This window comes from Lithobates pipiens, unplaced genomic scaffold (genome assembly GCF_037356315.1).
Source record: "Lithobates pipiens isolate NorthernLeopardFrog02 unplaced genomic scaffold, aLitPip1_a1.2 Scaffold_28, whole genome shotgun sequence".
Classification (NCBI taxonomy): domain Eukaryota; kingdom Metazoa; phylum Chordata; class Amphibia; order Anura; family Ranidae; genus Lithobates; species Lithobates pipiens.
Window position 1 is genome coordinate 230,243,986 of NW_027507789.1, and position 27,592 is coordinate 230,271,577.

Sequence of the window (27,592 nt, forward strand, 5' to 3'; positions counted from 1 at the left end):
CCCCTCTGTCCTTCTATTATACCCCAATCCTCCCTCTGTCCTTCTATTATACCCCAATCCTCCCCTCTGTCCTTCTATTATACCCCAATCCTCCCCTCTGTCCTTCTATTATACCCCAATCCCCCCTCTGTCCTTCTATTATACCCCAATCCTCCCCTCTGTCCTTCTGTTATACCCCAACACCCCCTCTGTCCTTCTGTTATACCCCAATCCTCCCCTCTGTCCTTCTATTATACCCCAATCCTCCCTCTGTCCTTCTATTATACCCCAATCCTCCCTCTGTCCTTCTATTATACCCCAATCCCCCCCTCTGTCCTTCTATTATACCCCAATCCTCCCCTCTGTCCTTCTATTATACCCCAATCCCCCCCTCTGTCCTTCTATTATACCCCAATCCTCCCTCTGTCCTTCTATTATACCCCAATCCCCCCTCTGTCCTTCTATTATACCCCAATCCTCCCCTCTGTCCTTCTGTTATACCCCACCCCCCCCCCCCCCATCCCTCTGTGGAGAGGAAGGAAAGAAAAGAATGGAGAGAGAAGGAGAGAGACAGATGAGGGGGGGCAGGGAGGGAGTGGAGGAGAGATGGGAACTCGCGTACCACAAAGGCAACACACGAATGATGTGGTTGATACCACATTCCACCTACAGACATACCGGAGCAGTCAGTCTACAGTACAGAGAAGACCAACATCTTCCATAACATCCATGTTTGGAGTTGTGTTCCTGTTGGTGACGTGTCGGGAGGACCCGATCCTCCATTTTCTTAATCTTCTGTATTTTCTTGAGCCGTAGACCAATGGTCGGAGGCTGTGGAGACATGGCTTGGCGGCATCAAGGAGATGACGAATAACCAATGTCTTGTAGATTTTCTCGGGAGTATTGGAGGCATGAAGGAGGGAAAACGCCGGGTCCTCCGGAATCGGACATTCTCTACATTTTTGGCCAATGCGATGGACTTCTTTCCAAAAGTGTTGGAGCTTGGGGCAAGTACAGAAGATATGTAAAGGTTTCTCCCGTTCCTCCGGCCACCTCCAACAGCCATCAGAGCCTTCTGTATGTTCAAGATTTTAATTCGATCTTATTTCATTGAGATAAGAAAAAGACATGGTAGAAAAAAAGGAAAGGAGTACAAAATAATCCAACATATTTGTTTTACATTGAGCAGAAAAATCCAAGTCTGCCCCAATGGGGTGAAACCATCTCCAGGTTAATATGAGTTCTTGAGGTTCGGTTTGTGTAGTATGGTAGAAGAGCCTACAGTGCCCATTCCAAGGTAAAGCGGGTACGTGCCCACCACTATCCTCTCAACGGGTGATGCCCGCTCATTACAGGTAGGCTGGGGCTGTTGTTCCTATTCTGGCCACGTCCCCTCTGGGGGGTAGCTCTGTAGGTGCCACCATCCTGGTCCAATGAGACTGGAGGTCATGAATAAATCGGGCGTTCTTGCAACATGTATAAGGGAGGGAAGAAAGGGGGAAGGGCGTAAGGGAAGAGGGGTCAGGACAGTAAAGATCTTTAGGGTTCAGGAGACATTCCACGCTGGTCACACCGGTGTGGCGGTAGAATCCTCTGTGGCCCACCAGATAAATTCCGAGGAATATCGAGACATCGACCGCGAGGTCCGGGTCCGGGTCTTGGAGGATTGTTCCTCCCCGTTTCCGGCGACAACATTCCTTCCAGGCTATTAATTCGGTCCCCTTCAATTGCCCAATCCCCCAGGGAAGGCACGTCCGTCCACTTCCAACGTCTGGGCAACACCGACCGCCAAAAAGTGTCGCAGAACGTCCTTCCTGACTGACAGTCCCGGGAGCAGAGATGGCGGAACCCCCCCGGGGGAGGGGGTGACTGAGGCCGCCATGCGTCTGCAGCACTTGTTCAGGATTGTAAAGTTGGATTTTTGCACAGCTGGAGGATTTATATGTAAATCGGAGGATTTGTCGTCTTTGCTGTGAGCTGAATGTGAGATTTTAGGTCTTGTTCTCAGAATGGAGGAGTCTCTGGGGATCAGCAGGTTATAAACGGTCAGAAGTACATGTGGCATTGTGCCCTTCTCTGGGCGCTATTCCTGTGGCATTGTGCCCTTCTCTGGGCGCTATTCCTGTGGCATTGTGCCCTTCTCTGGGCGCTATTCCTCTAAAGTCGTAAGAGGTTGGCAAATATGACCCGGGGGTGGGAGAGAATCTGAGAAAATGATTGAGTTGGAGAACTTTCCAAGAGTCAAGCCGGAAAGGCATCCGACATACTTGACCTTTAATGACCCCCCCAGTCTTAGTCCGGAGGGTCAATATTGAGTTGGCCCTTTGCAGATATAACATCTTCACCTCTTCTGGGAAGGCCGTCCACAAGGTTTAGGAGGGTGTCTACGGGAACGTTTGACCATTCTTCCAGAAGAGCATTCGTGAGGTCAGACACTGATGTTGGATGAGAAGGCCTGGCTCGCAATCTCCACTCTAATATATCCCAAAGGTGTTCTATGGGGATGAGGTCAGGACTCTGTGCAGGTCAGTCAAGTTCCTCCACCCCAAACTCGCTCATCCATGTCTTTATGGACCTTGCTTTGTACACTGGTGGGCAGTCATGATGGAACAGGAAGGAGCCGTCCCCAAACTGTTCCCACAAAGTTGGGAGCATGAAATTGTCCAAAATGTTTTGGTATGCTGACGCCTTCAGAGTTCCCTTCACTGGAACTAAGGGGAGAAACCCAACCCCTGAAAAACAATCCCCACACCATAATCCCCCCTCCACCCCCCACACCATAACCCCCCCTCCACCAAATGATTTAGACCAGTGCACAAATTAAGGTCCATAAAAACATGGATGAGCGAGTTTGGGGTGGAGGAACCTACCTTAAGCCAAATAGAACACCTTTGGGATGAATTAGGGCAGAGATTGCGAGCCAGGCCTTCTCATCCAACATCAGTGCTTGATCTCACAAATATGCTTCTGGAAGAATGGTAAAACATTCCCATAGACACCCTCCTAAACCTTGTGGACGGCCTTCCCAGAAGAGTTGAAGCTGTTATAACTGCAAAGGGTGTGCCAACTCAATATTTAACCCTCCGGACTAAGACTGGGATGTCATTAAAGTTCATGTGTATGCAAAGGCAGGTGTCCCAATACTTTTGACAATATAGTGTGTTTTTGGAGGTAAACAAGGAATAGGAAAAATATAAGGATACTGCGAGAGGAGAACCAAGGAGATGGAAATGCTGGATTCCATTGTTTAAATACCCAGGAAGGTTCCCGCATGCTTGCTGTGACTTTTTTGTCACTTACATCTGTTGAGTGTGCGGAAACGCATCTGGTGAGTGTGTGGAAACGCATCTGGTGAGTGTGTGGAAACGCATCTGGTGAGTGTGCGGAAACGCATCTGGTGAGTGTGCGGAAACGCGTCTGGTGAGTGTGCGGAAACGCGTCTGGTGAGTGTGCGGAAACGCGTCTGGTGAGTGTGCGGAAACGCGTCTGGTGAGTGTGCGGAAACGCATCTGGTGAGTGTGCGGAAACGCGTCCGGTGAGTGTGCGGAAACGCGTCCGGTGAGTGTGCGGAAACGCGTCCGGTGAGTGTGCGGAGACACGTCCGGTGAGTGTGCGGAAACGCGTCCGGTGAGTGTGCGGAAACGCGTCCGGTGAGTGTGCGGAAACGCGTCCGGTGAGTGTGCGGAGACGCGTCCGGTGAGTGTGCGGAAACGCGTCCGGTGAGTGTGGGGAAACGCGTCCGGCGAGTGTGGGGAAACGCGTCTGGCGAGTGTGGGGAAACGCGTCTGGCGAGTGTGGGGAAACGCGTCTGGCGAGTGTGGGGAAACGCGTCTGGCGAGTGTGGGGAAACGCGTCTGGCGAGTGTGGGGAAACGCGTCTGGCGAGTGTGGGGAAACGCGTCTGGCGAGTGTGGGGAAACGCGTCTGGCGAGTGTGGGGAAACGCGTCTGGCGAGTGTGGGGAAACGCGTCTGGCGAGTGTGGGGAAACGCGTCTGGCGAGTGTGGGGAAACGCGTCTGGCGAGTGTGGGGAAACGCGTCTGGCGAGTGTGGGGAAACGCGTCTGGCGAGTGTGGGGAAACGCGTCTGGCGAGTGTGTTGAAATGCATCTGGTGAGTGTGCGGAAACGCATCTGGTGAGTGTGTTGAAACGCATCTGGTGAGTGTGTTGAAATGCATCTGGTGAGTGTGTTGAAATGGAAACGCGTCTGGTGAGTGTGCGGAAACGCATCTGGTGAGTGTGCGGAAACGCATCTGGTGAGTGTGCGGAAACGCATCTGGTGAGTGTGCTGAAACGCATCTGGTGAGTGTGTTGAAACGCATCTGGTGAGTGTGTTGAAACGCATCTGGTGAGTGTGTTGAAACGCATCTGGTGAGTGTGTTGAAACGCATCTGGTGAGTGTGTTGAAACGCATCTGGTGAGTGTGTTGAAATGCATCTGGTGAGTGTGTTGAAATGGAAACGCGTCTGGTGAGTGTGCGGAAACGCATCTGGTGAGTGTGCGGAAACGCATCTGGTGAGTGTGTTGAAATGCATCTGGTGAGTGTGTTGAAATGCATCTGGTGAGTGTGTTGAAATGCATCTGGTGAGTGTGTTGAAATGCATCTGGTGAGTGTGTTGAAATGCATCTGGTGAGTGTGTTGAAATGCATCTGGTGAGTGTGTTGAAATGCATCTGGTGAGTGTGTTGAAATGGAAACGCGTCTGGTGAGTGTGCGGAAACGCATCTGGTGAGTGTGCGGAAACGCATCTGGTGAGTGTGCGGAAACGCATCTGGTGAGTGTGCGGAAACGCATCTGGTGAGTGTGCGGAAACGCATCTGGTGAGTGTGCGGAAACGCATCTGGTGAGTGTGCGGAAACGCATCTGGTGAGTGTGTTGAAATGCATCTGGTGAGTGTGTTGAAATGCATCTGGTGAGTGTGCGGAAACGCATCTGGTGAGTGTGTTGAAATGCATCTGGTGAGTGTGTTGAAATGCATCTGGTGAGTGTGTTGAAATGGAAACGCGTCTGGTGAGTGTGCGGAAACGCATCTGGTGAGTGTGCGGAAACGCATCTGGTGAGTGTGCGGAAACGCATCTGGTGAGTGTGCGGAAACGCATCTGGTGAGTGTGTTGAAATGCATCTGGTGAGTGTGTTGAAATGCATCTGGTGAGTGTGTTGAAATGCATCTGGTGAGTGTGTTGAAATGCATCTGGTGAGTGTGTTGAAATGCATCTGGTGAGTGTGTTGAAATGGAAACGCGTCTGGTGAGTGTGTGGAAATGTGTGGGGAAACGCGTCTGGCGAGTGTGGGGAAACGCGTCTGGCGAGTGTGGGGTGTTCAGCATGTAGCACTGAGAAGCTATTTTAGACACGGAGCACTTTATGGACGAATACTTTTTATTATGAACTATTGAGCACTTGTTGGGACTGTGATTTTGCATCGGCGCAGGTTCCGGCTTTACATTGAGATATGATGATGGTTACATTTGATTATTAGGCAGCGCTGTGGTAAATCTGTTACTTTCACTTATATGTTGGATCTGGAATTCGTTTTCTGGTGATGTTCTCCATGGTGCTGATTTCTGAGGAGAAAATCCATATTTTTCACAGATTTTTCCTCTGAAATGATGGCCGTAAGATTTGTGTTGCTAACTGGCCTCTCTTATCATGAATACATTTCTGGTCTTTGGAGCCGTTGCTGACTAAAGAAAGCGCTTCTTTCCAGCGTAGGAACTCTCATGGTCATCCAAGATCACAGCAACCTTCCTCCAGGCGGGACTCTCTTCTCATTCACTAATTATCAGCTCTGTCCTATTCTGGGAGCTCCCCCGACTATTCTTGGCTCTTCGGTGTGTCACGAGCTCCTTTCACAGAGGTCTGGCCATGCCCAGTGTGTTCTTTATCTGCACACAGGGGGAATGGTTTCCTAGTCGCACACTCAAAGTTTCCTCGGTGCCATGTTTGTGGCTCTCCATTTTAGTTTGCATAGAGGCACAATTCGTATCTCTAGCAGTCACGTACCTGGTAGGGGAGCCCGATGCAGGGAGAGGCCGATGCAGGGAGAGGCCGATGCAGGGAGAGGCCTCTCTTACGACTCTGACTCGAGAACCTCTGATAAGGCAGACAGGAGGCTCGGGAGTACAGAGGGGCACAAGTGCCTGGCAGGAACCCGGGTGCTGGAGCTGAGCTGTGCTTCCGAAGACTCTGCGAAGATGCTGGCGGTGCAGAAGATGGCTGGAGTTGCAGACTGGCTGAAGACAGGAACAACTGGAAGCCGGACACCGCATTCAGAGAGGGAGGTGTCCTGTAGCTCAGAGCACTAGCAGGTGAAGACAGGCCGGGTCGGTAGCAGGCGGGTGAGTCGGGTACAAGGCAGAAGCAGAGTCGTGGTACGGGCCGGATCAGTAGCAGGTGGGCAGCAGGCAGACCAAGGAAGAGGCAGAAGCATAGTCAGGACAAGCCGGGATCAAAGGCAGGCAGAATGTGGGGATCGGCAGGGATCGGCAGGGATCGGCAGGAACAAGGCGAGTCAAACAGGAACAGGTAAGCAGGAACAAGCAGGTAGCAGGGGTTTCCAGAAAACGCTGTAGACTGGACAGCAAGGGGCCTGGGCATCAGTCTCCTTTAAATAGCACATCTGGCGCCAAGAGTTGTCACAATACGCGCTTGTGCGCTCCCGTGCACGTCTGCGCACCGTCTATCGCGCGCCTGCGCCAAACAACTCTTCTTGCGGGAGGCCTGCGCACAGGTGCTCTTCTGCCATCTTGGTTGCTGGCTTGCCCTTCTTGACACTATCGTTGAGGATGCCAGTTTAGTGCCATGTGATCTTCTTTGATCTGGTATTTTGTTTCTCTGGAACGTTGTGGATGTAAGGCCTTCCTAGACACCTGCCTGCTTTTTATTGGATTGAGAGGCCCGAGACCATGACTAACGTCTTCAAACTTTTCCCAACATCTCTCGTTGCTCAATCATCCTTGACAAACACTTGAGCACTGAAAACGCAGTGATACCTCGGCTACTATTTGCACTTGTTGTCTTCTGTAGTCATGTACAATGAGTGTGTTAGCGGAAAAATATGAATATTGAATTCTTTCCTTGGTGGAGTCAAATCATCTGGGCTGTAATTTCCTAAAACCTGTGTGAACTGTGACTTCTATGAGATGAGGAGCTCAACCCATTCATACAGAAACAGAGCGGAGGGTAGGACTCCCAGATGCTGTCCATAGTTTTGAATCTGCTTGATGGGGAAAAAAAGGGACCCTGTAGGTGACATTGTGGGGAGAGGATCCTGGAGGTGACATGGCGGGGAGAGGACCCTGGAGGTGACATTGTGGGAGAAGGATCCTGGAGATATTTGGGTGGGGGGAAGACCTTGGAGATGACAGGGTGGGAAAGGGACCCTGTAGAAGACAGAGTAAAAGATCCTAGAGGCGACATGGGGAGCAGATCCTGGAGGTGACATGGTGGGGAGAGGACCCTGGAGATTGCAGGGTGGTGTAGGACCCTGGAGATGACAGAATGGGGAGAGGATGCTAGAAATGACAGGGTGGAACGAAGACCCTGGAGGTGACCTAGTGGGGAGAGGATGCTGGAGATGATAGGGTGGGGAGAGGACCCTGGAGATGACAGGGTGGGGAGAGGACCCCGGAGATGACGGGGTGTGGAGAGGACCCCGGAGATGACGGGGTGTGGAGAGGACCCCGGAGATGACAGGGTGGTGTAGGACCCTGGACCCTGGAGATGACAGTGTGGCGAGAGCACCCTGGAGATGACAGAATGGGGAGAGGACACTGGGGATGACAGGCTTGGGAGAGGATCCTAGAAATGACAGGGTGGGGAGAGGACCCCGGAGATGACAGGGTGGGAAGAGGACCCCGGAGATGACGGGGTGGGGAGAGGACCCCGGAGATGACGGGGGGGGGGGAGAGGACCCCGGAGATGACGGGGTGGGGAGAGGACCCCAGAGATGACGGGGTGGGGAGAGGACCCCGGAGATGACGGGGTGGGGAGAGGACCCCGGAGATGACTGGGTGGGGAGAGGAGCCCGGAGATGACGGGGTGGGGAGAGGAGCCCGGAGATGACTGGGTGGGGAGAGGACCCCGGAGATGACGGGGTGGGGAGAGGAGCCCGGAGATGACGGGGTGGGGAGAGGAGCCCGGAGATGACGGGGTGGGGAGAGGAGCCCGGAGATGACGGGGTGGGGAGAGGACCCCGGAGATGACAAGGTGTGGGAAGGATCCTGGAGGTTTTAGATTTGGAGGAGGACCCTGGAAATGCCGGGTGTACAGAGGAGAATGAAGGGGAATGGTCAGTGCAGGAGTTGGGCGATCCGACTACTAGAGTTTGTATCGGGATATTCAGTGGATTTAGCTCAGACTTTCTGCACATCTTTGTCTACATACATCTCATATAAACTGAGTTTTCCTATTCTGCGCCCCATTCCTGAGGTTCCGCTCTGTGTCTGTCCTGATGGTGAGGAGTCCGGAATATAGTTAGTCAGGTTTAAAAAACACACAAGTTCATCTAGTTCAACCAAAAAATAAAATGAAAACCCCCAGCAGAGCCATCATCCAATCTGCTTCAGCAGGGGAAAAAATTCCGTCCTGATCCCCCGAGAGGCAATCGGATTTTCCCCGGATCAACTTTACCTATAAATTTTAGTACCCAGTTATATTATTATTATTATATTCTGTACACTTAGGAAATAATCCCGACCTTTCTTATAGCAATCCACTGAGCCGACCAGATCCACCTCTGCAGGGAGTCTATTCCACATTTTCACAGCTCTTACTGTGAAGAAACCTTTCCGTATTTGGAGATGAAATCTCTTCTCCTCTAGATGTAAAGAGTCCCCCTTGTCCTCTTTGTTGACTGTAAAGTGAAGAACTTGACACCAAGTTCCCTATATGGACCCCTTATATATTATACATGGTGATCATATCCCCCCTTATATATTATACATGGTGATCATATCCCCCCTTATATATTATACATGGTGATCATATCCCCCCTTATATATTATACATGGAGATCATATCCCCCCTTATATATTATACATGGAGATCATATCCCCCCTTATATATTATACATGGTGATCATATCCCCCCTTATATATTATACATGGTGATCATATCCCCCCTTATATATTATACATGGTGATCATATCCCCCCTTATATATTATACATGGAGATCATATCCCCCCTTATATATTATACATGGTGATCATATCCCCCCTTATATATTATACATGGTGATCATATCCCCCCTTATATATTATACATGGTGATCATATCCCCCCTTATATATTATACATGGTGATCATATCCCCCCTTATATATTATACATGGTGATCATATCCCCCCTTATATATTATACATGGTGATCATATCCCCCCTTATATATTATACATGGAGATCATATCCCCCCTTATATATTATACATGGTGATCATATCCCCCCTTATATATTATACATGGTGATCATATCCCCCCTTATATATTATACATGGAGATCATATCCCCCCTTATATATTATACATGGTGATCATATCCCCCCTTATATATTATACATGGAGATCATATCCCCCCTTATATATTATACATGGAGATCATATCCCCCCTTATATATTATACATGGAGATCATATCCCCCCTTATATATTATACATGGAGATCATATCCCCCCTTATATATTATACATGGTGATCATATCCCCCCTTATATATTATACATGGAGATCATATCCCCCCTTATATATTATACATGGAGATCATATCCCCCCTTATATATTATACATGGAGATCATATCCCCCCTTATATATTATACATGGAGATCATATCCCCCCTTATATATTATACATGGTGATCATATCCCCCCTTATATATTTATACATGGAGATCATATCCCCCCTTATATATTATACATGGTGATCATATCCCCCCTTATATATTATACATGGAGATCATATCTCCCCTTATATATTATACATGGTGATCATATCCCCCCTTATATATTATACATGGTGATCATCTAATCTCTCCTCATAGCTGAGCTCCTCTGTGCCGCTTATCAGTTTGGTTGCTCTTCTCTGCACTTTCTCCAGTTCCCTGATAGGAATTGTGATTCTTTGTCTGTCCTGAGAGTGAGGAGTGAGGAATAGTGATGTCATGCCCATCCTGATAGTGAAGAGTCATGGATGATGATGATGATGCTGTGTCTGTCCTGAGAGTGAAGAATATGGAAAAATAATGCTTTTTTTTAATGCAATATTATTGCTGTGCCGTCCCAAGAGCAATGTGTCAGCCAGAGATAAGTGGGGAAAAGTGACGGGGCCATAATTCTCACACAACTCAGCCATACATTGAGTAGATTTGTGGCAGTGAGGATGGATCAGACCTGAAGACAACCATTTTAATGCGTCTTCCATGATGTCTTCCTTCACACACTCTTCCCCCATGATGTCTTCCTTCACACACTCTTCCCCCATGATGTCTTCCTTCGCACACTCTTCCCCCATGATGTCTTCCTTCGCACACTCTTCCCCCATGATGTCTTCCTTCGCACACTCTTCCCCCATGATGTCTTCCTTCGCACACTCTTCCCCCATGATGTCTTCCTTCGCACACTCTTCCCCCATGATGTCTTCCTTCGCACACTCTTCCCCCATGATGTCTTCCTTCGCACACTCTTCCCCCATGATGTCTTCCTTCGCACACTCTTCCCCCATGATGTCTTCCTTCGCACACTCTTCCCCCATGATGTCTTCCTTCGCACACTCTTCCCCCATGATGTCTTCCTTCGCACACTCTTCCCCCATGATGTCTTCCTTCGCACACTCTTCCCCCATGATGTCTTCCTTCGCACACTCTTCCCCCATGATGTCTTCCTTCGCACACTCTTCCCCCATGATGTCTTCCTTCGCACACTCTTCCCCCATGATGTCTTCCTTCGCACACTCTTCCCCCATGATGTCTTCCTTCGCACACTCTTCCCCCATGATGTCTTCCTTCGCACACTCTTCCCCCATGATGTCTTCCTTCGCACACTCTTCCCCCATGATGTCTTCTTTCGCACACTCTTCCCCCATGATGTCTTCCTTCGCACACTCTTCCCCCATGATGTCTTCCTTCGCACACTCTTCCCCCATGATGTCTTCCTTCGCACACTCTTCCCCCATGATGTCTTCCTTCGCACACTCTTCCCCCATGATGTCTTCCTTCGCACACTCTTCCCCCATGATGTCTTCCTTCGCACACTCTTCCCCCATGATGTCTTCCTTCGCACACTCTTCCCCCATGATGTCTTCCTTCGCACACTCTTCCCCCATGATGTCTTCCTTCGCACACTCTTCCCCCATGATGTCTTCTTTCACACACTCTTCCCCCATGATGTCTTCCTTCGCACACTCTTCCCCCACGATGTCTTCCTTCGCACACTCTTCCCCCACGATGTCTTCCTTCGCACACTCTTCCCCCACGATGTCTTCCTTCACACACTCTTCCGCCATGATGTCTGAGCATCAGAAGAACATTTCATCCTCTACAAAGTCAGTGAAGTTAATCTGTGAAGGGAACATCTAAATATCACTGGAGGACTTTCCCACCACTAATAACACATAAAAGATGATTTTGTTATATTTTTCTGGCAAGAAATGATGGAGTACTGCTTCATGGCTATGACAAAATCCGCTGGGCCCTTCAGATGGGCCCTTCAGATGGGCCCTTCAGATGGGCCCTCCAGGTGGGCCCTCCAGGTCACACGTGTGCCATAAAGATGGTATCTATCTTCTCCCGGTCCTGCAGATCAGATGCGGCTAATTGCCCCGCTGGACTGTCCTTTCCTGAAGGCCGCAGTTCCTCCACCCTCCCGAGTTGGGGGGACTCCATTGTAGGTCAGAGATGTGAATTATAGGAAGACACCGCTGAGGTTTTCTATCGATCGATGTGACAGAATGGAATGGCTCATAGTGTTTGATACATTAATCACCGGCCTGTTGTGTATGGACATTCATAACAATATGGGGGAAGGGAAGTCACATGATTACAGATACGTTCATTATATCTGCTGTCTGATCCCAGAACATTCATCATATCCTGAAGCTGGGACCCCCCCTCCCCCCCGCAGGCTGTCTGCTGGGAGCAGACATGATCCCGTTATATAAATCCTCTCTACATCTGTGATCCCTCCATTCTCTGTATAGCGGATTGTAATCTGGGATAAATCATTCCTCAACAACACAGCTTAATATAGCCCCGAGGCCCAGCGACAGCGCAGGATTCCTCCTCTACCAGGTAGGAGCACAGCCACATCTCTGAGGCTTTCCTGTAATAAATGCCAAGAACTGCACCCCTACAGCAAGCGTGTGACCCCCCGGTGTAGATGGAGCTATTAAAGTGGACCTGGATGTCACAATCTTAGAGCTACAATAAAGCCCGATTCCAGACAAATTCGAATTTTGAGATCCGGTATACATTTGTCCGGGACTTGCAGCTCGGAGATTTCTCCTGACCTCTGGTCCTTGTGACACAAGTTTTCACTGCAAACCCCCAGGGGGCGCTGAGGGCAATAAAAGCATTGTCATTAATGTTAAGCCTTCTGACTGCAGAGGATGGATTCCGTCTGTGGTCCTGGTGGAGATCTGTCAGGACAGGAAGTCATGTAAAATCTCCCCAAACGGAGCACCGAGGGCCATAAACAGCTGAAGCTCTTCTGTCTCTGCTTTATCCGAAACATAAAGGTGAAGAATGAGAAATTCTGAAGAATAAAATATCTGCTGTTCTGCAGACCCCTCTTCATCCGTGGCCATAAAGAAGCCGAGTAAAATGTGTGTGTGCTTCTTAGAGAAAATGCTCCTCCAAGCTCTCTGCTGTGCTTCTAAGCCCTTGTACACACGGTCGGAGAATCCGTCGGAATGTGTCCTATCGGACCATGTTGTCGGATAATCTGACTGTGTGTGGTCTGCATTGGACTGATTCCGTCGGACCCAATTTTCCAACTTGTTGGAAATATTTTCTGACCAACTGGGCCGGTCGGACATACTCCGATCATGTGTAAAGAATTTTGATCAGACCAAGTGCCACGCATGCTCAGATCAAATTCCTACATCAAAGCTATTGGCTACTAGCCTGAATGTAGTCCCATCATAGCGAAATTACATCATCACGTTCTGAATGATCGGATTTTTCGACAACTTTGTCCGACCGTGTGTATGCAACAGTTTCGGACAAGATCCGACGGGCAAAATCTGACGGATTTGGTTGTCGAAATCTCCGACCGTGTGTACAGGGGCTAAGGTGACCAATGGCTGAGTTCCTCAACATCTGCCTTTTCTCATTGCTGAAGACGTTGCTCATATGTCTTCATGGATTAGGAAGAGATCCCCATTGTCTTGGCAGTGACCAGCACTGGAGGGAGCCAGGAGAAGAATTCTCTCCGGGAAAGATACTTTATCCCTTCTAGTACTTTTATTTAAAGCTACAAGACTGTTGGCCTTCTGTTACCACTGGACTCGAGTACAGCCGTGGCCAAAAGTTTAGAGACCAACACAAATATTATTTTTCACAAAGTACGCTGCCTCCGTTTTTGTGACGGCAATTTGCAGATACTCCACAATGTTATGAAGAGCGATCAGATGAATTGCAAAGTCCCTCTTTGCCATGAAAATGAACTTAATCCCATAAAAAACATTTCCACTGCATTTGTGAAGGAGGCTTCAGAGCAACCAAGAAAGTCCAGCAAGTGCCAGGAGCATCTCCTAGAGGTGATGGAGCTGCGGGGTCGGGGCACCACCAGTGCAGGGGGGTCGGGGCACCACCGGTGCAGGGGGGTCGGGGCACCACCGGTGCAGGGGGGTCGGGACACCACCGGTGCAGGGGGGTCGGGGCACCACCGGTGCAGGGGGTCGGGACACCACCGTTGCAGGGGGTCGGGACACCACCGTTGCAGGGGGTCGGGACACCACCGGTGCAGGGGGTCGGGGCACCACCAGTGCAGGGCTTGCTCAGGAATGGCAGCAGCCAGGTGTGAGGACATCTCTCCAGAAAAAACATCGGGACAGACTGATACTCTGCAAAAGGTCCCGGGATTGGACTGCCGAGGACTGGGGGAAAGTCGTTTTCTCTGAGGAACCCTCTTCCTGATTGTTGGGGCATCCAGAGAAAAAAACCTCCAGAGAAGAATAGGTGAGCGCTACCATCAGTCCTGTGTCATCCATCCTGAGACCATTCATGTGTGGGGGGGCTTCTCAGCCCAGGGAGTGGGGGGGAGGGGCTCACTCACAATTTTGCCAAAGAACACCTCCATGAATAAAGAAGGGTACAAAAACATCCTCCGAGAGCAACTTCTCCCAACCATCCAAGAAGAGTTTGGTGAGGAACAATGCCTTGCATGATGGAGCATCTTGCCATCAGGAAAAAGTGATAACTAAGTGGCTTGGGGAACAAAACCTCAAAACTTTGGGTCCATGGCCAGGAAAAACTCCCCAGACCTTAATCCCATTGAAAACTTGTGGTCAATCCTCAAGAAAAAAAAAACCCCACACAAATTCTGACAAAGTTCACGCAGAAGATGAGTGACAGCATGCCAGGGAGAATTGCCAGGGAGATTGCCAGGGAGAATTGCAAATTAGAATTGCCAGGGAGATTGCCAGGGAGAATTGCCAGGGAGAATCGCCAAGGAGAATTGCGGAGGTCTTGAAGAAGAAGGGTCAACACTGCAAATAATGACTCTTTGCATAAACTTCATGTAATTGTCAAAAAAAAAGCCTTTGCTAATTGTGAAATTCTTGTAATTGTACGTCCGTATCCCATAGTAACGTCTGACCAAAAGATCCACAAACACCAAGGCAGCAGAATTAGTGAAAAGTAATATTTGTGTCATTCCTTTAGGCCACGGCTGTACAGGTCCTCTTTGCTCACGGGCATTGGGCCACGGCTGTGCAGGTCCTCTGACCACGGGCATTCATGTAGCTGGGAGGACGGGATGGACCTTCTGGGTCTATAGGGTCTTTGGGATTTGGGTGGTGCTGTAGGACGGGGGATTTCGGGGACAGGAGTGTACAGCCAGGGAAGAGCTGAAGATGGGGCGGCCATGCCTTTCCCAGGCTCTCGGAGCCAGCACCGGTATGGCAGTTTTTGGGTGGACCCTCACATTGAATGGCCGCGCGGCCTCCCCGCGATGGTAATGTTCCAGATTAATGACACCAGACCAGAAGTGATTGTAAACAGAGATCTGGTGTGTATTGTGCTGCAGCTGCCGCCCCGCACTCCATACACGGGGACTGTGGCCGGCTTTTGTCGCCCCACAAAGGCTCATTGTGCCCAGATTAGAGCTATTTCTCCTCTCTCCTTCCCATAAGAGGATTATGGGTCATACTGCGGCCGCGGCGTGCCCACCGCCATCTGGGATCCCCTTGTCTGGGCTCTTCACCAGGCTGGCCCAGCTGGAGTCCGGGGGGCAGACAATGATCTCTTTGTCAGGGAAATGTATGGAGATGGGGCACTTTCACAACTCTCCGTCGGCCTTATTGAGGAATGCAGAGACACAGGGGGGGGGGGGGTCCTCCAACCCATGGTGGCCGGATCCTTCATCCTGCCTGGCTGAGTAATTCACTCTAATCTCTCGTTCCCAGTCTCTGATAAATGGGGGCATCGCAGTTTACCCCCCCCCCCCCCCCCCCCCCCGAGGGCAGATTACACCTGCTGGTGTCTGTGCAGATTTACTTGTATATTCTGTGTATTGATCTGAGATATGTCCACCTGGGGCCCCAGCCCATCCCGGTGTATCCAGTCTTCTGTAACACCTATCGGAGTTGGTCAGTGTTTCTATGAACAGTCAGTGTGTGTGTGTGTGTGTATATGTAATATATATATATATATATATATAGATAGATAGAGACAGTAGGAGATGCCGTTAAGGTAACATTGATAGTTTGGGGGACATGGGGGGGGGGGTGCACATTTGCTTGGTGCAAGGCTACAGAGCAGAAATGTGGACTGGAGAAAACGACTTTCTCCAGGTTTTGGTATTCGGGGGCTCTGTAGTTTGGAGATTCCATAGTGTTTTGGGTGGGACGGGATCTCCAACCCTGTGTCCAGACTTTGTAAATTACCAGCAGGTGAGCACAGCACTTATAATGAGGGCATGGGAAGACCTCATGGTTCCCAGTTGGACACGGCTCCACCCCCAGAGAGACACGAGGTCTCCAGGAGTCGGAGAGGTTGCAGGGGGGTCTCCAGGAGTCAGAGGGGTTGCAGGGGGGTCTCCAGGAGTCGGAGAGGTTGCAGGGGGTCCTCCAGGAGTCGGAGAGGTTGCAGGGGGTCTCCAGGAGTCGGAGAGGTTGCAGGGGGTCTCCAGGAGTCGGAGAGGTTGCAGGGGGTCTCCAGGAGTCGGAGAGGTTGCAGGGGGTCTCCAGGAGTCTGAGAGGTTGCAGGGGTCTCCAGGAGTCTGAGAGGTTGCAGGAGGTCTCCAGGAGTCGGTGAGGTTGCAGGATATCCCCAGGAGTCAGAGGGGTTGCAGGAGGTCTCCAGGAGCCGGTGGGGTTGCAGGAGGTCCCCAGGAGTCGGTGAGGTGCAGGGAGGTCCCAGGAGTCGGTGAGGTTGCAGGAGGTCCCCAGGAGTTGGTGAGGTTGCAGGAGGTCCCCAGGAGTTGGTGAGGTTGCAGGAGGTCCCCAGGAGTCGGTGAGGTTGCAGGAGGTCCCCAGGAGTCGGTGAGGTTGCAGGAGGTCCCCAGGAGTCAGAGGGGTTGCAGGAGGTCTCCAGGAGTCGGTGAGGTTGCAGGAGGTCCCCAGGAGTCAGAGGGGTTGCAGGAGGTCTCCAGGAGTCGGTGAGGTTTCAGGAGGTCTCCAGGAGTCAGAGGGGTTGCAGGAGGTCCCCAGGAGTCGGTGAGGTTGCAGGAGGTCCCCAGGAGTCAGAGGGGTTGCAGGAGGTCTCCAGGAGTCGGTGAGGTTTCAGGAGGTCTCCAGGAGTCAGAGGGGTTGCAGGAGGTCCCCAGGAGTCGGTGAGGTTGCAGGAGGTCCCCAGGAGTTCAGAGAGGTTGCAGGAGGTCTCCAGGAGTCAGAGGGGTTGCAGGAGGTCTCCAGGAGTCAGAGGGGTTGCAGGAGGTCTCCAGGAGTCAGAGGGTTGCAGGAGGTCTCCAGGAGTCGGTGAGGTTGCAGGAGGTCCCCAGGAGTCAGAGAGGTTGCAGGAGGTCCCCAGGAGTCAGAGGGGTTGCCAGGAGGTCCCAGGAGTCAGAGGGGTTGCAGGAGGTCTCCAGGAGTCAGGGGGGTTGCAGGAGGTCTCCAGGAGTCAGTGAGGTTGCAGGAGGTCTCCAGGAGTCGGTGAGGTTGCAGGAGGTCTCCAGGAGTCAGAGGGGTTGCAGGAGGTCTCCAGGAGTCAGAGGGGTTGCAGGAGGTCTCCAGGAGTCAGAGGGGTTGCAGGAGGGGGCAGTGCAACGGCCTGAGGACTAAGGCCAGAGCGGAGCTGTGGGCGCTAAGGAGAAGCCGTCCACACTGAGGAATCCTGTGGTCTGTGTGACCAGGACACAGAGCAGAGGTACTGCTAAAGAGCCAGGTGGGCTAGCATTTTCTGTGTGTTTATTTGCGGGAGAAGAACCCCTGTGTGGGAAACCTTTATGTCACAGACTTTTATTTGCCTTTTTAACAAAAATGGGCCACCATGCCCTTAAATATAGTTCCTGACTGGCTTGAATCCCTAACAAACGCATCTGCCACGAGAGCCAATGGTCCCCATGTTACAGTATAGACAACCCATGGGTACTTGGCATTGGCTGACTAACCCCATCTTGTGCCCCCAGATGGATGCAGGCAGCAGCGGCTATATCAGCACAAAGCAGTTCTGGACTCTTCTGCGGAAACATGGCGCAGAGCTGGATCCCCACAAGCTGGATGTCCTGCTGGCCCTGGCAAACCGCAACTCTGATGGGCGAATCCGCTACCGGGATGTGGTGAACCTGGTGAGTGGCTGGAGAAGGAGTGCTGCCATCTCTGCTGGGGAACGGATCCATGCATGGACTACTCTTTCATTAATGAGTTCTTCTCTAAGGCCTGTTACAGAAGAGCGCTGTGAACAGGGAGCTTGTGATGAAGCTTTCATTGGACCATTCATTCAGCTCCAGTTTGTAAATGTTGAACACGGAGATCCTAATGGGAGTGCTGATTGCCACTTTAACCAGTTCCTACCCTCGCTATGGCCTAAAGACGGCTACAGCAGGGGCTTATTTTGCTGGGAGGGCATCCATGGAGGTCCTCCTGTGATCGCGCTGCCCGCATATCCCTGAGGCGCATGGGTGGCACGCTCTGTGATTGCTGCGTCCTTAGGACATAGCTGATCACAGATCGGGGTAAACAGCGGACCCTTTACCACGTGATCAGATGTGTCCAATCACAGCTGACTATGGGCAGTTATCGGCATTCCTTTCCTTACGCTGAGAGCAGAGGAGAGGAGAGCCGGTAACTAGCATCTACACTGATTATTATTGCCTCCTCATCAGTGCTGCCCATCTGTGCCACCCATCAGTGATTCCTCATCAGTGCCTCTTCACCAGTGCAGCCCATCAATGCCACCTCATCAGTGCAGCCCATCAGTGCCCATCAATGCCACCTCACCAGTGCTGCCCATCAGTGCCTCTTCATCAGTGCCACCTCATCAGTGCAGCCCATCAGTTCCCCCCTCATCAGTGCAACCCATTAGTTCCTCCTCATCAGTGCCCACCAGTGCCCCCTCTTCAGTGCAGTCTATTAGTGTCCATCAGTGCAGCCTGTGCTTGTCTATCAGTGCAGCCTCTTCAGTGCCCATCAGTGAAGGTGAAAATTACCTGTTTACAAAATTTTATAACGAACTATGAAAAAGATTTCTTTTTATTTTCAAAATTTTCTGTCTTTTTTTCATTTTGTTTAGCAAAAAATAACCCCCCCCCCCCCCCAGAGGTGATGAAATCACACCAAAAGAAATCTCTATTTGTGGAAGAAAGTGATAAAATGTAGTTTGGGTACAGTGTTGTATGACCGCGTAATTGTCATTCAAAGTGCGACAGCGCTGAAAGCTGAGAATTTGTCCTGGGCAGGAAAGGGGGGGGGGGGGGGACATGTGTCCGGTAGGCAAGTGGTTCTGAAGCTTGCTAGCCGCTTGTTTAAAGTGGCAATCTGCAGTCCCATTAGGATATGTGTTCAACATTTACAAACTGTAGCTGAATGGTACTTTAAAAGCTTCAGCAAAGCTCACTGACCACACTGCTCTTTTGAAATAGGCCTTAGGCCGGGGTCACATATGTGCGGACATGGGGTCCTGGCCTGGGGTCCTGGCCTGGGTCGTGCCTGGTGTCGTGTCTGGGGTCCTGCCTGGGGTCCTGTCTGGGGTCGTGCCTGGTGTTCTGTCTGGGGTCCTGCCCTGGGGTCCTGCCTGGGGTTGTGTCTGGGGTCGTGCCTGGGGTCGTGCCTGGGGTCCTGTCTGGGGTCACGCCTGGTGTCGTGTCTGGGCTCGTGCCTGGGGTCCTGTCTGGGGTCCTGTCTGGGGTCCTGCCTGGGGTCCTGTCTGGGGTCCTGCCTGGGGTCCTGTCTGGGGTCCTGCCTGGGGTCCTGTCTGGGGTCCTGTCTGGGGTCCTGTCTGGGGTCCTGCCTGGGTCCTGCCTGGGGTCTGTCTGGGGTCCTGCCTGGGGTCCTGCCTGGGGTCCTGTCTGGGGTCGTGCCTGGTGTCCTGTCTGGGGTCCTGCCTGGGGTTGTGTCTGGGGTCGTACCTAGGGTCCTGCCCTGGGGTCCATGTCTGGGGTCGTGCCTGGGGTCCTGTCTGGGGTCATGCCTGGGGTCGTGCCTGGGGTCCGCTGCATTTCTGTTTACCGGTTCAGGTGCGATTCAGGTTCAAATTTGGCCCAAACCGAACCCAAACACGCACAGGGCCCTTGTGGAAACCGCACTGCGACCACCCCGTCCATGTGTGAAGCGGGTCCATTGAGAGCCGGTCACACTCGCCTGTCATACGAATGAAAACCGCATCCAATTCCCAGCCTTAGTCTCGTCCTAGAAGGCTGTGTGCGGTGTCCCTCTTTACAGGTCGTAGGTCAGCGGCACTGCAGCCTCATGCTGTGGTCACTATGATCCGGTGAGTCTTCTATGCAGAAAGGTCATATGATGGAGACACCAGCTGCACTCGGCCTTCATCGATCGTCTACATGTGAGATCTGACGTCTCTATCACCTTACTCACTCTGTGTTTGTGGATAGAAAATATCTGTCATAGCAGCAGCACGACATCCGCTCCATTGCAAGTTTATGAGCCGGAAAACACATTTATCCTCCAGAGAGAGAGAGGGAAGGTAGTGGGGGGAGAGAGGCACAGGAGACGAGAAGACAGAGGAAGAAGGCCTGGCAGGGGGTGAAGGGATGCGGGTGAGATGGAGGAGGGGGGAAGGGATGCGGGGTGAGATGGAGGAAGAGTAGAAGGTCTGGCAGGGGGTGAAGGGATGCGTGTGAGAAGGAGGAGGGGTGGAAGGTCTGGGAGGGGGTGAAGGGATGCGGGGTGAGATTGAGGAGGGGTAGAAGGTCTGGAGGGGGTGAATGGATGCAGGGTGAGATGGAGGAGGGTAGAAGATCTGGAAGGCGGTGAAGGGATGCGGGGTGAGATGGAGGAGGGGTAGAAGGTCTGGGAGGGGGTGAAGGGATGCAGGGTGAGATGGAGGAGGGGTGGAAGGTCTGGGAGGGGGTGAAGGGATGCGGGGTGAGATGGAGGAGGGTAGAAGGTCTGGGAGGGGGTGAAGGGATGCAGGTGAGATGGAGGAGGGGTGGAAGGTCTGGGAGGGGTGAAGGGATGCAGGGTGAGATGGAGGAGGGGTGGAAGGTCTGGGAGGGGGTGAAGGGATGCGGGTGAGATGGAGGAGGGGTAGAAGGTCTGGGAGGGGGGAAGCGATGCAGGGTGAGATGGAGGAGGGAGAGACAGGGTGGAGGTATAATAGAGAGGCAAGGGAGGCAGAGTGAGGGATATGGGAAGATGGGGGGGGGGGGGGGGGTAATGACCAGGGGTATGGGTTTGAGAAAAATGATAAAACCTGAGAGCGAGAAGAGAAGAGGTGGGGGTTGAAGGTGGAGTGGCAAGAGGGTAAGTGGAGGAGATAGCAGTGGAGGATGCAGGCTGAAGGATAGAAATGGGGGTGATGGGTAGAGGATGGCATGGGGGTAAGAGACAGGCATGGGGCTGAGAGCAAGGTTGGGGGGGTCAATGGAACGTGGTTTGAGGATAGTGGTCTTCCTAAGGTGGGTTGAGGTGAGAAAAGTGTGTGGATGGATAGACGGGTAGGAAGGAGGGTTGGGCATGAGAGGAAAGGGTGATGGTGGGGTACAACGGGCAGATCACAGAGGATGGAGATTTCGGTAGTCTGTGTGTGTCTGATCTCCTCTCCTCCTGGAACATCGCGTTCTCGGCACTCGGCGGGTTTATTGTCTCTCTGCTCTCCACCTATTGTGCCTGCATTAGACACACTCATTGGGTTTTATTACTGAATTAATATAAGTGTGGGGGGGGGAAGGCCTGAGTCCAGCCTTTGGAATGCTCTCTATATTCTCCCCCTGGTATAACACTGGACCCCCATCAGATGAAGGGAGAAGACTCCTCCTGGTACCAGTCTACAGAACACGTTAGTTCTGAATGATGCCTGGCACAGGCTGTAGGTGGTCCATGTACCCCTCTCACGTTTATGCTTCTTGCTTTCTCTTCTCAGATGAGCAGTAAGCGATCGAATAGCTTCCGACGTGCCATCTTGCAGGGGAACAGACGATTGTGTAATAAGGCTCTTATAGAGGAATCTGGTCTAAGTCTGGCGCAGAGGCTGATCCGCCATGTGGCTTATGAGGTTCTACCCCGAGAGATTGACAGGAAGTGGTTCTATGACAACTACACGGGCTGTCCGCCACCCTGGTTCATGATTGCCATCACCATTGTGGAGGTGGGTCCATATGGCCAAGTACTGGTCCAGGTTCAAAGCTTTACTAAGGTACAAAGGAAACTTTGTATGGACTGTGGCTTCTGTTGATCGGTAATCCCCCGTTTTCTTCATCTTCCAGGTGGCCATCTTCGTGTATTATGGGCTAGTGTTGGACAGATTTTGTGTTGCAGGTCAACCACCCCCAGTACCTGAAGAACCCTCTCATGTACCACCCCCAGCTCCGCTCCCAGGCCTGGCGGTACCTCAGCTACATCTTCATGCATGCAGGGTGAGTCCCACACCATGTATGGGAGAACCTTCTCCATCTCCTGGCGCCTGTATATTGTCTATATAAAGCTTGTTATTGATCACTCCGTTAGGAAGACACATCAGTATTTATTACCATCATTGATCTGCAGGAAGGTGACTCTGTAGATGTTCTTGGATGACATTGCAGCTGTGCAGTGATGGTGTGTGGCGTCTCCTCTGCACATCCAAATCACGTGACTGCAGAGCAATTCTCTATCATCATAAATGTCTACAATGAGCCCAGCACCGGGGTTCCCCCGTGATTTATACTCCCCCCCCCCCCCCCCCCGCCCATCATAAATGTCTACAATGAGCCCAGCACTGGGGTTCCCCCGTGATTTATACTCCCCCCCCCCCCGCCCATCATAAATGTCTACAATGAACCCAGCACCGGGGGTTCCCCCGTGATTTATACCCCCCCATCATAAATGTCTACAATGAACCCAGCACCGGGGGTTCCCCCGTGATTTATACCCCCCCCATCATAAATGTCTACAATGAACCCAGCACCGGGGGTTCCCCAGTGATTTATACCCCCCCCCCCATCATAAATGTCTACAATGAACCCAGCACCGGGGGTTCCCCCGTGATTTATACCCCCCCCATCATAAATGTCTACAATGAACTCAGCACCGGGGTTCCCCCGTGATTTATACCCCCCCCCATCATAAATGTCTACAATGAACCCAGCACCGGGGTTCCCCCGTGATTTATACCCCCCCCATCATAAATGTCTACAATGAACCCAGCACCGGAGTTCCCCCGTGATTTATACCCCCCCCATCATAAATGTCTACAATGAACCCAGCACCGGGGTTCCTCCGTGATTTATACCAACCCCACCATCATAAATGTCTACAATGAACCCAGCAACAGGGTTCCCCTGTGATTTATACCCCCCCCATCATGGGTGTCTACTGCACTCCCTACTGCCCCCCTCACCCCCAATCTATTCTTTTCTCTCCCTCCTCACCCTCTCTCTCTCTCTGTGCGTCTCTCCTCCTCTTACACCTTCCTCTCCCTCCCCTCCTTCTTCACTCCTCTCTTCCTTACTCCTCTCTCTGCCCTCCTCCACCCCTCTCTTCCCCACTCTTCTTTCTCCCCTTGTCAGGAAAGGACTCGCCTGCTGGTGGCACTGTGGCTCCCAGATCCATAGTATGCAGTTCCGGTGTCTCCCAGCAGATGGACTATACAGGCAAATAGGCTGCACCTGATATGGACTGCTGGTGGTATTTAAGACCACCTTTTAACTGAGGTCCAGTTCTTCCTGATCCAGAGACCTGGAACCTGCTTCCACTAACTGGCTTCCTGCTCCCTATTCCTGGCTTCCTGTTCCCACTTCCTCTATCTCCCTCACTCCTCTTCTTTCACCCCTCATCCTTCCCCTTTTCTATCTCCCTCGCTCCTCTTCTCTCTCACTCCTCATTCCCTTCCCCTCCTCTATCTCCCTCGCTCCTCTTCTCTCTCGCTCCTCCTCATTCTCTTTCCCCTCCTCTATCCTCTCCCTCTCTCCTCTTCTCTCACTCCTCCTCATTTCCTTCCCCTCCTATATCTCCCTCGCTCCTCTTCTCTCTCACTCCTCCTCATTCTCTTCCCCTCCTCTCTCTTCCTCACTCCTCATTCTCTCTCACCCCTCCTCATTCTCCCCTCCCAGGTTTTTGTCCTCTCTCTGCCCCCATTTCCCCGGCAGTTTATTCATTATAGAGGTGCAGTAATGGGAGTTTGGGGGGTTCTCGGAGTTTCACCTCTAATTGCACTTTTGACTTTCTCAGGATAGAACATTTGGGGGTGAACGTGGCTCTGCAGTTGTTGGTAGGGGTCCCTCTGGAGATGGTACACGGCACTCTGAGGATTGGATTTGTGTACTTTGCTGGTGTCCTGGCAGGTTAGTGATGATTCCATGAGATGGAGACGTGTCCTTATCCCCTTCCCTTCCCGTCTGATCCCCTTCCCTTCCCGTCTGATCCCCTTCCCTTCTGATCCTCTTCCCTTCCCGTCTGATCCCCTCCCCTTCTCGTCTGATCCCCTCCCCGTCTGATCCCCTCCCCTTCCCGCCTGATCCCCCTCCCCTTCCCGCCAGATCCCCTTCCCTTCCCGTCTGATCCCCTTCCCGTCCGATCCCCTTCCCTTCCCGTCTGATCCCCTTCCCTACCGATCCCCTTCCCTTCCGATCCCCTTCCCTTCCCGTCTGATCCCCTTCCCTTCCCGTCTGATCCCCTTCCCTTCCCGTCTGATCCCCTCCCCTTCCCGTCTGATCCCCTCCCCTTCCCTGTCTGATCCCCTTCCCTTCCCGTCTGATCCCCTTCCCTTCCCGTCTGATCCCCTTCCCTTCCCGTCTGATCCCCTTCCCTTCCCGTCTGATCCCCTCCCCTTCCCGCCTGATCCCCTCCCCTTCCCGCCTGATCCCCTCCCCTTCCCGCCTGATCCCCTCCCCTTCCGATCCCCTTTCCTTCCCTTCCGATCCCCTTTCCTCCCCTTCCCTTCCCGTCTGATCCCCTTCCCTTCCCGTCTGATCCCCTACCCGTCTAATCCCCTTCCCTTCCGATCCTCTTCCCTTCCCGTCTGATCCCCTTCCCTTGTAAACCTCTTCCCTTCCCGTCTGATCCCCTCCCCTTCTCGTCTGATCCCCTCCCCTTCCCGCCTGATCCCCTCCCCTTCCCGCCAGATCCCCTTCCCTTCCCGTCTGATCCCCTTCCCTTCCGATCCCCTTCCCTTCCCGTCTGATCCCCTTCCCTACCGATCCCCTTCCCTTCCAATCCCCTTCCCTTCCGATCCCCTTCCCTTCCCGTCTGATCCCCCCCCCTTCCCTTCCGATCCCCTTCCCTTCCCGTCTGATCCCCTCCCCTTCCCGTCTGATCCCCTCCCCTTCCTGCCTGATCCCCTCCCCTTCCCGCCTGATCCCCCTCCCCTTCCCGCCTGATCCCCTCCCCTTCCCTTCCGATCCCCTTTCCTTCCCTTCCGATCCCCTTCCCGTCTGATCCCCTTCCCTTCCCGTCTGATCCCCTTCCCTTCCCGTCTGATCCCCTTCCCTTCCCTTCTGATCCCCTTCCCTTCCTTTCTGATCCCCTTCCCTTCCCTTCCCGTCTGATCCCACCCAATGGCAGATTTATGTCTGATGTCTCCATCGCTTTCCGAGAGGCCTTCAGCCTTTCCTTGTATCCATCACCTTCACAGCCCCCAATGATAACAGATATGACGTGCCGCTCATTGTTCTGTCTCTCAGGGTCTCTGGCCGTGTCTCTGGCTGACATGACGGCACCCGTGGTTGGATCTTCCGGTGGAGTGTACGCCATCATATCCGCTCATCTGGCCAATATTGTGATGGTGAGCTCCACCTTCTACTGCATGAATGATGTTGGTGGGCTCTGTGGGTATATATATATATACTGTATACATACACACTATATTGTTAAAAGTATTGGGACGCCTGCCTTTCCACACATTAATGGCCTCCCAGGCGTAGTCTGTAGGGTTCAATATTGGGTTGGCCCTTTGCAGCTATAACAGCTTCACCTATTCTGGGAAGACCATCCACAAGGTTTAGGAGGGTGTCTATGGGAATGTTTGACCATTCTGATCTCAACACAATATAAAACCTTTGGGATGAATTGGAGCGGAGACTAAGACCCAGGCCTTCTCATCCAACATCAGTGCCTGACCTCACAAATGCTCTTCTGGAAGAATGATCAAACATTCCCATAGACACCCTCCTAAACCTTGTGGGCAGCCTTATCAGAAGAGGTGAAGCTGTTATATCTGCAAAGAGTGGGCCAACTCAATATTGAACCCTCCGGACTAAGACTGGGAGGCCATTAAACTGATGTGCGTTTAAATGCAGATGTCCCAATACTTTTGTAATATAGTGTAGTTCTATTACCCCGGCAGTCATCTCCGGGGGGTGACTGCTGCAGATGGGCTCGTCTTCTGGAATGAGTGAAGATGTATGTGGTGGGAATGACGGGTTTGGTGGGAGTTGCCCCTCTCTTGTTGGTGTTATGGGGTCTTCTTCTCTTTTAGAATCAGTGAAACTGTATGTGGTGGGAATGGTAGGTGTGGCGGTAGGTGCACCTCTCCTGTTGGTGTGATGGGGTCTTCTTCTCATTTGGAATGGGTGAAGATGAATGTGGTGGGAATGGTGGTTGTGGTGAGAGTTGCACCGCTCCTGTTGGTGTGATGGGGTCTTCTTCCCTTCTGGAATGGGTGAAGATGTATGTGGTGGGAATGATGGGTTTGGTGGGAGTTGCACCTCTCCTGTTGGTGTGATGGGGTCTTCTTCTCATCTGGAATGGGTGAAGATGCATGTGGTGGGAATGGTGGTTGTGGTGAGAGTTGTACCGCTCCTGTTGGTGTGATGGGGTCTTCTTCCCTTCTGGAATGGGTGAAGATTTATGTGGTGGGAATGATGGGTTTGGTGGGAGTTGCACCGCTCTTGTTGGTATGATGGGGTCTTCTTCCCTTCTGGAATGAGTGAAGATGTATGTGGTGGGAATGATGTGTTTGGTGGGAGTTGCACCGCTCCTGTTGGTGTGATGGGGTCTTCTTCCCTTCTGGAATGAGTGAAGATGTATGTGGTGGGAATGATGTGTTTGGTGGGAGTTGCACCGCTTCTGTTGGTGTGATGGGGTCTTCTTCCCTTCTGGAATGGGTGAAGATGTATGTGGTGGGAATGATGGGTTTGGTGGGAGTTGCACCTCTCCTGTTGGTGTGATGGGGTCTTCTTCTCATCTGGAATGGGTGAAGATGAATGTGGTGGGAATGGTGGTTGTGGTGAGAGTTGCACCGCTCCTGTTGGTGTGATGGGGTCTTCTTCCCTTCTGGAATGGGTGAAGATGTATGTGGTGGGAATGATGGGTTTGGTGGGAGTTGCACCTCTCCTGTTGGTGTGATGGGGTCTTCTTCTCATCTGGAATGGGTGAAGATGCATGTGGTGGGAATGGTGGTTGTGGTGAGAGTTGCACCGCTCCTGTTGGTGTGATGGGGTCTTCTTCCCTTCTGGAATGGGTGAAGATGTATGTGGTGGGAATGATGGGTTTGGTAGGAGTTGCACCGCTCTTGTTGGTGTGATGGGGTCTTCTTCCCTTCTGGAATGAGTGAAGATGTATGTGGTGGGAATGATGTGTTTGGTGGGAGTTTCACCGCTTCTGTTGGTGTGATGGGGTCTTCTTCCCTTCTGGAATGGGTGAAGATGTATGTGGTGGGAATGATGGGTTTGGTGGGAGTTGCACCACTCCTGTTGGTGTGATGGGGTCTTCTTCTCATCTGGAATGGGTGAAGATGCATGTGGTGGGAATGGTGGTTGTGGTGAGAGTTGCACCGCTCCTGTTGGTGTGATGGGGTCTTCTTCCCTTCTGGAATGGGTGAAGATTTATGTGGTGGGAATGATGAGTTTGGTAGGAGTTGCACCGCTCTTGTTGGTGTTA

At 52.1% G+C, this 27,592-nt stretch overlaps 1 protein-coding gene across 1 annotated transcript in view; it reads left to right on the plus strand.

Annotated features, from left to right (window-relative positions):
- RHBDL3 (rhomboid like 3) overlaps positions 1 to 27,592 on the plus strand; it is a 46,106-nt gene that overhangs the window by 11,933 nt on the left and 6,581 nt on the right. The window contains 6 exon segments of the mRNA XM_077460688.1: positions 17,749 to 17,907; positions 21,660 to 21,884; positions 22,003 to 22,041; positions 22,043 to 22,152; positions 23,945 to 24,057; positions 25,396 to 25,496. Coding sequence (XP_077316814.1) covers positions 17,749 to 17,907; positions 21,660 to 21,884; positions 22,003 to 22,041; positions 22,043 to 22,152; positions 23,945 to 24,057; positions 25,396 to 25,496 — 747 coding nt within the window.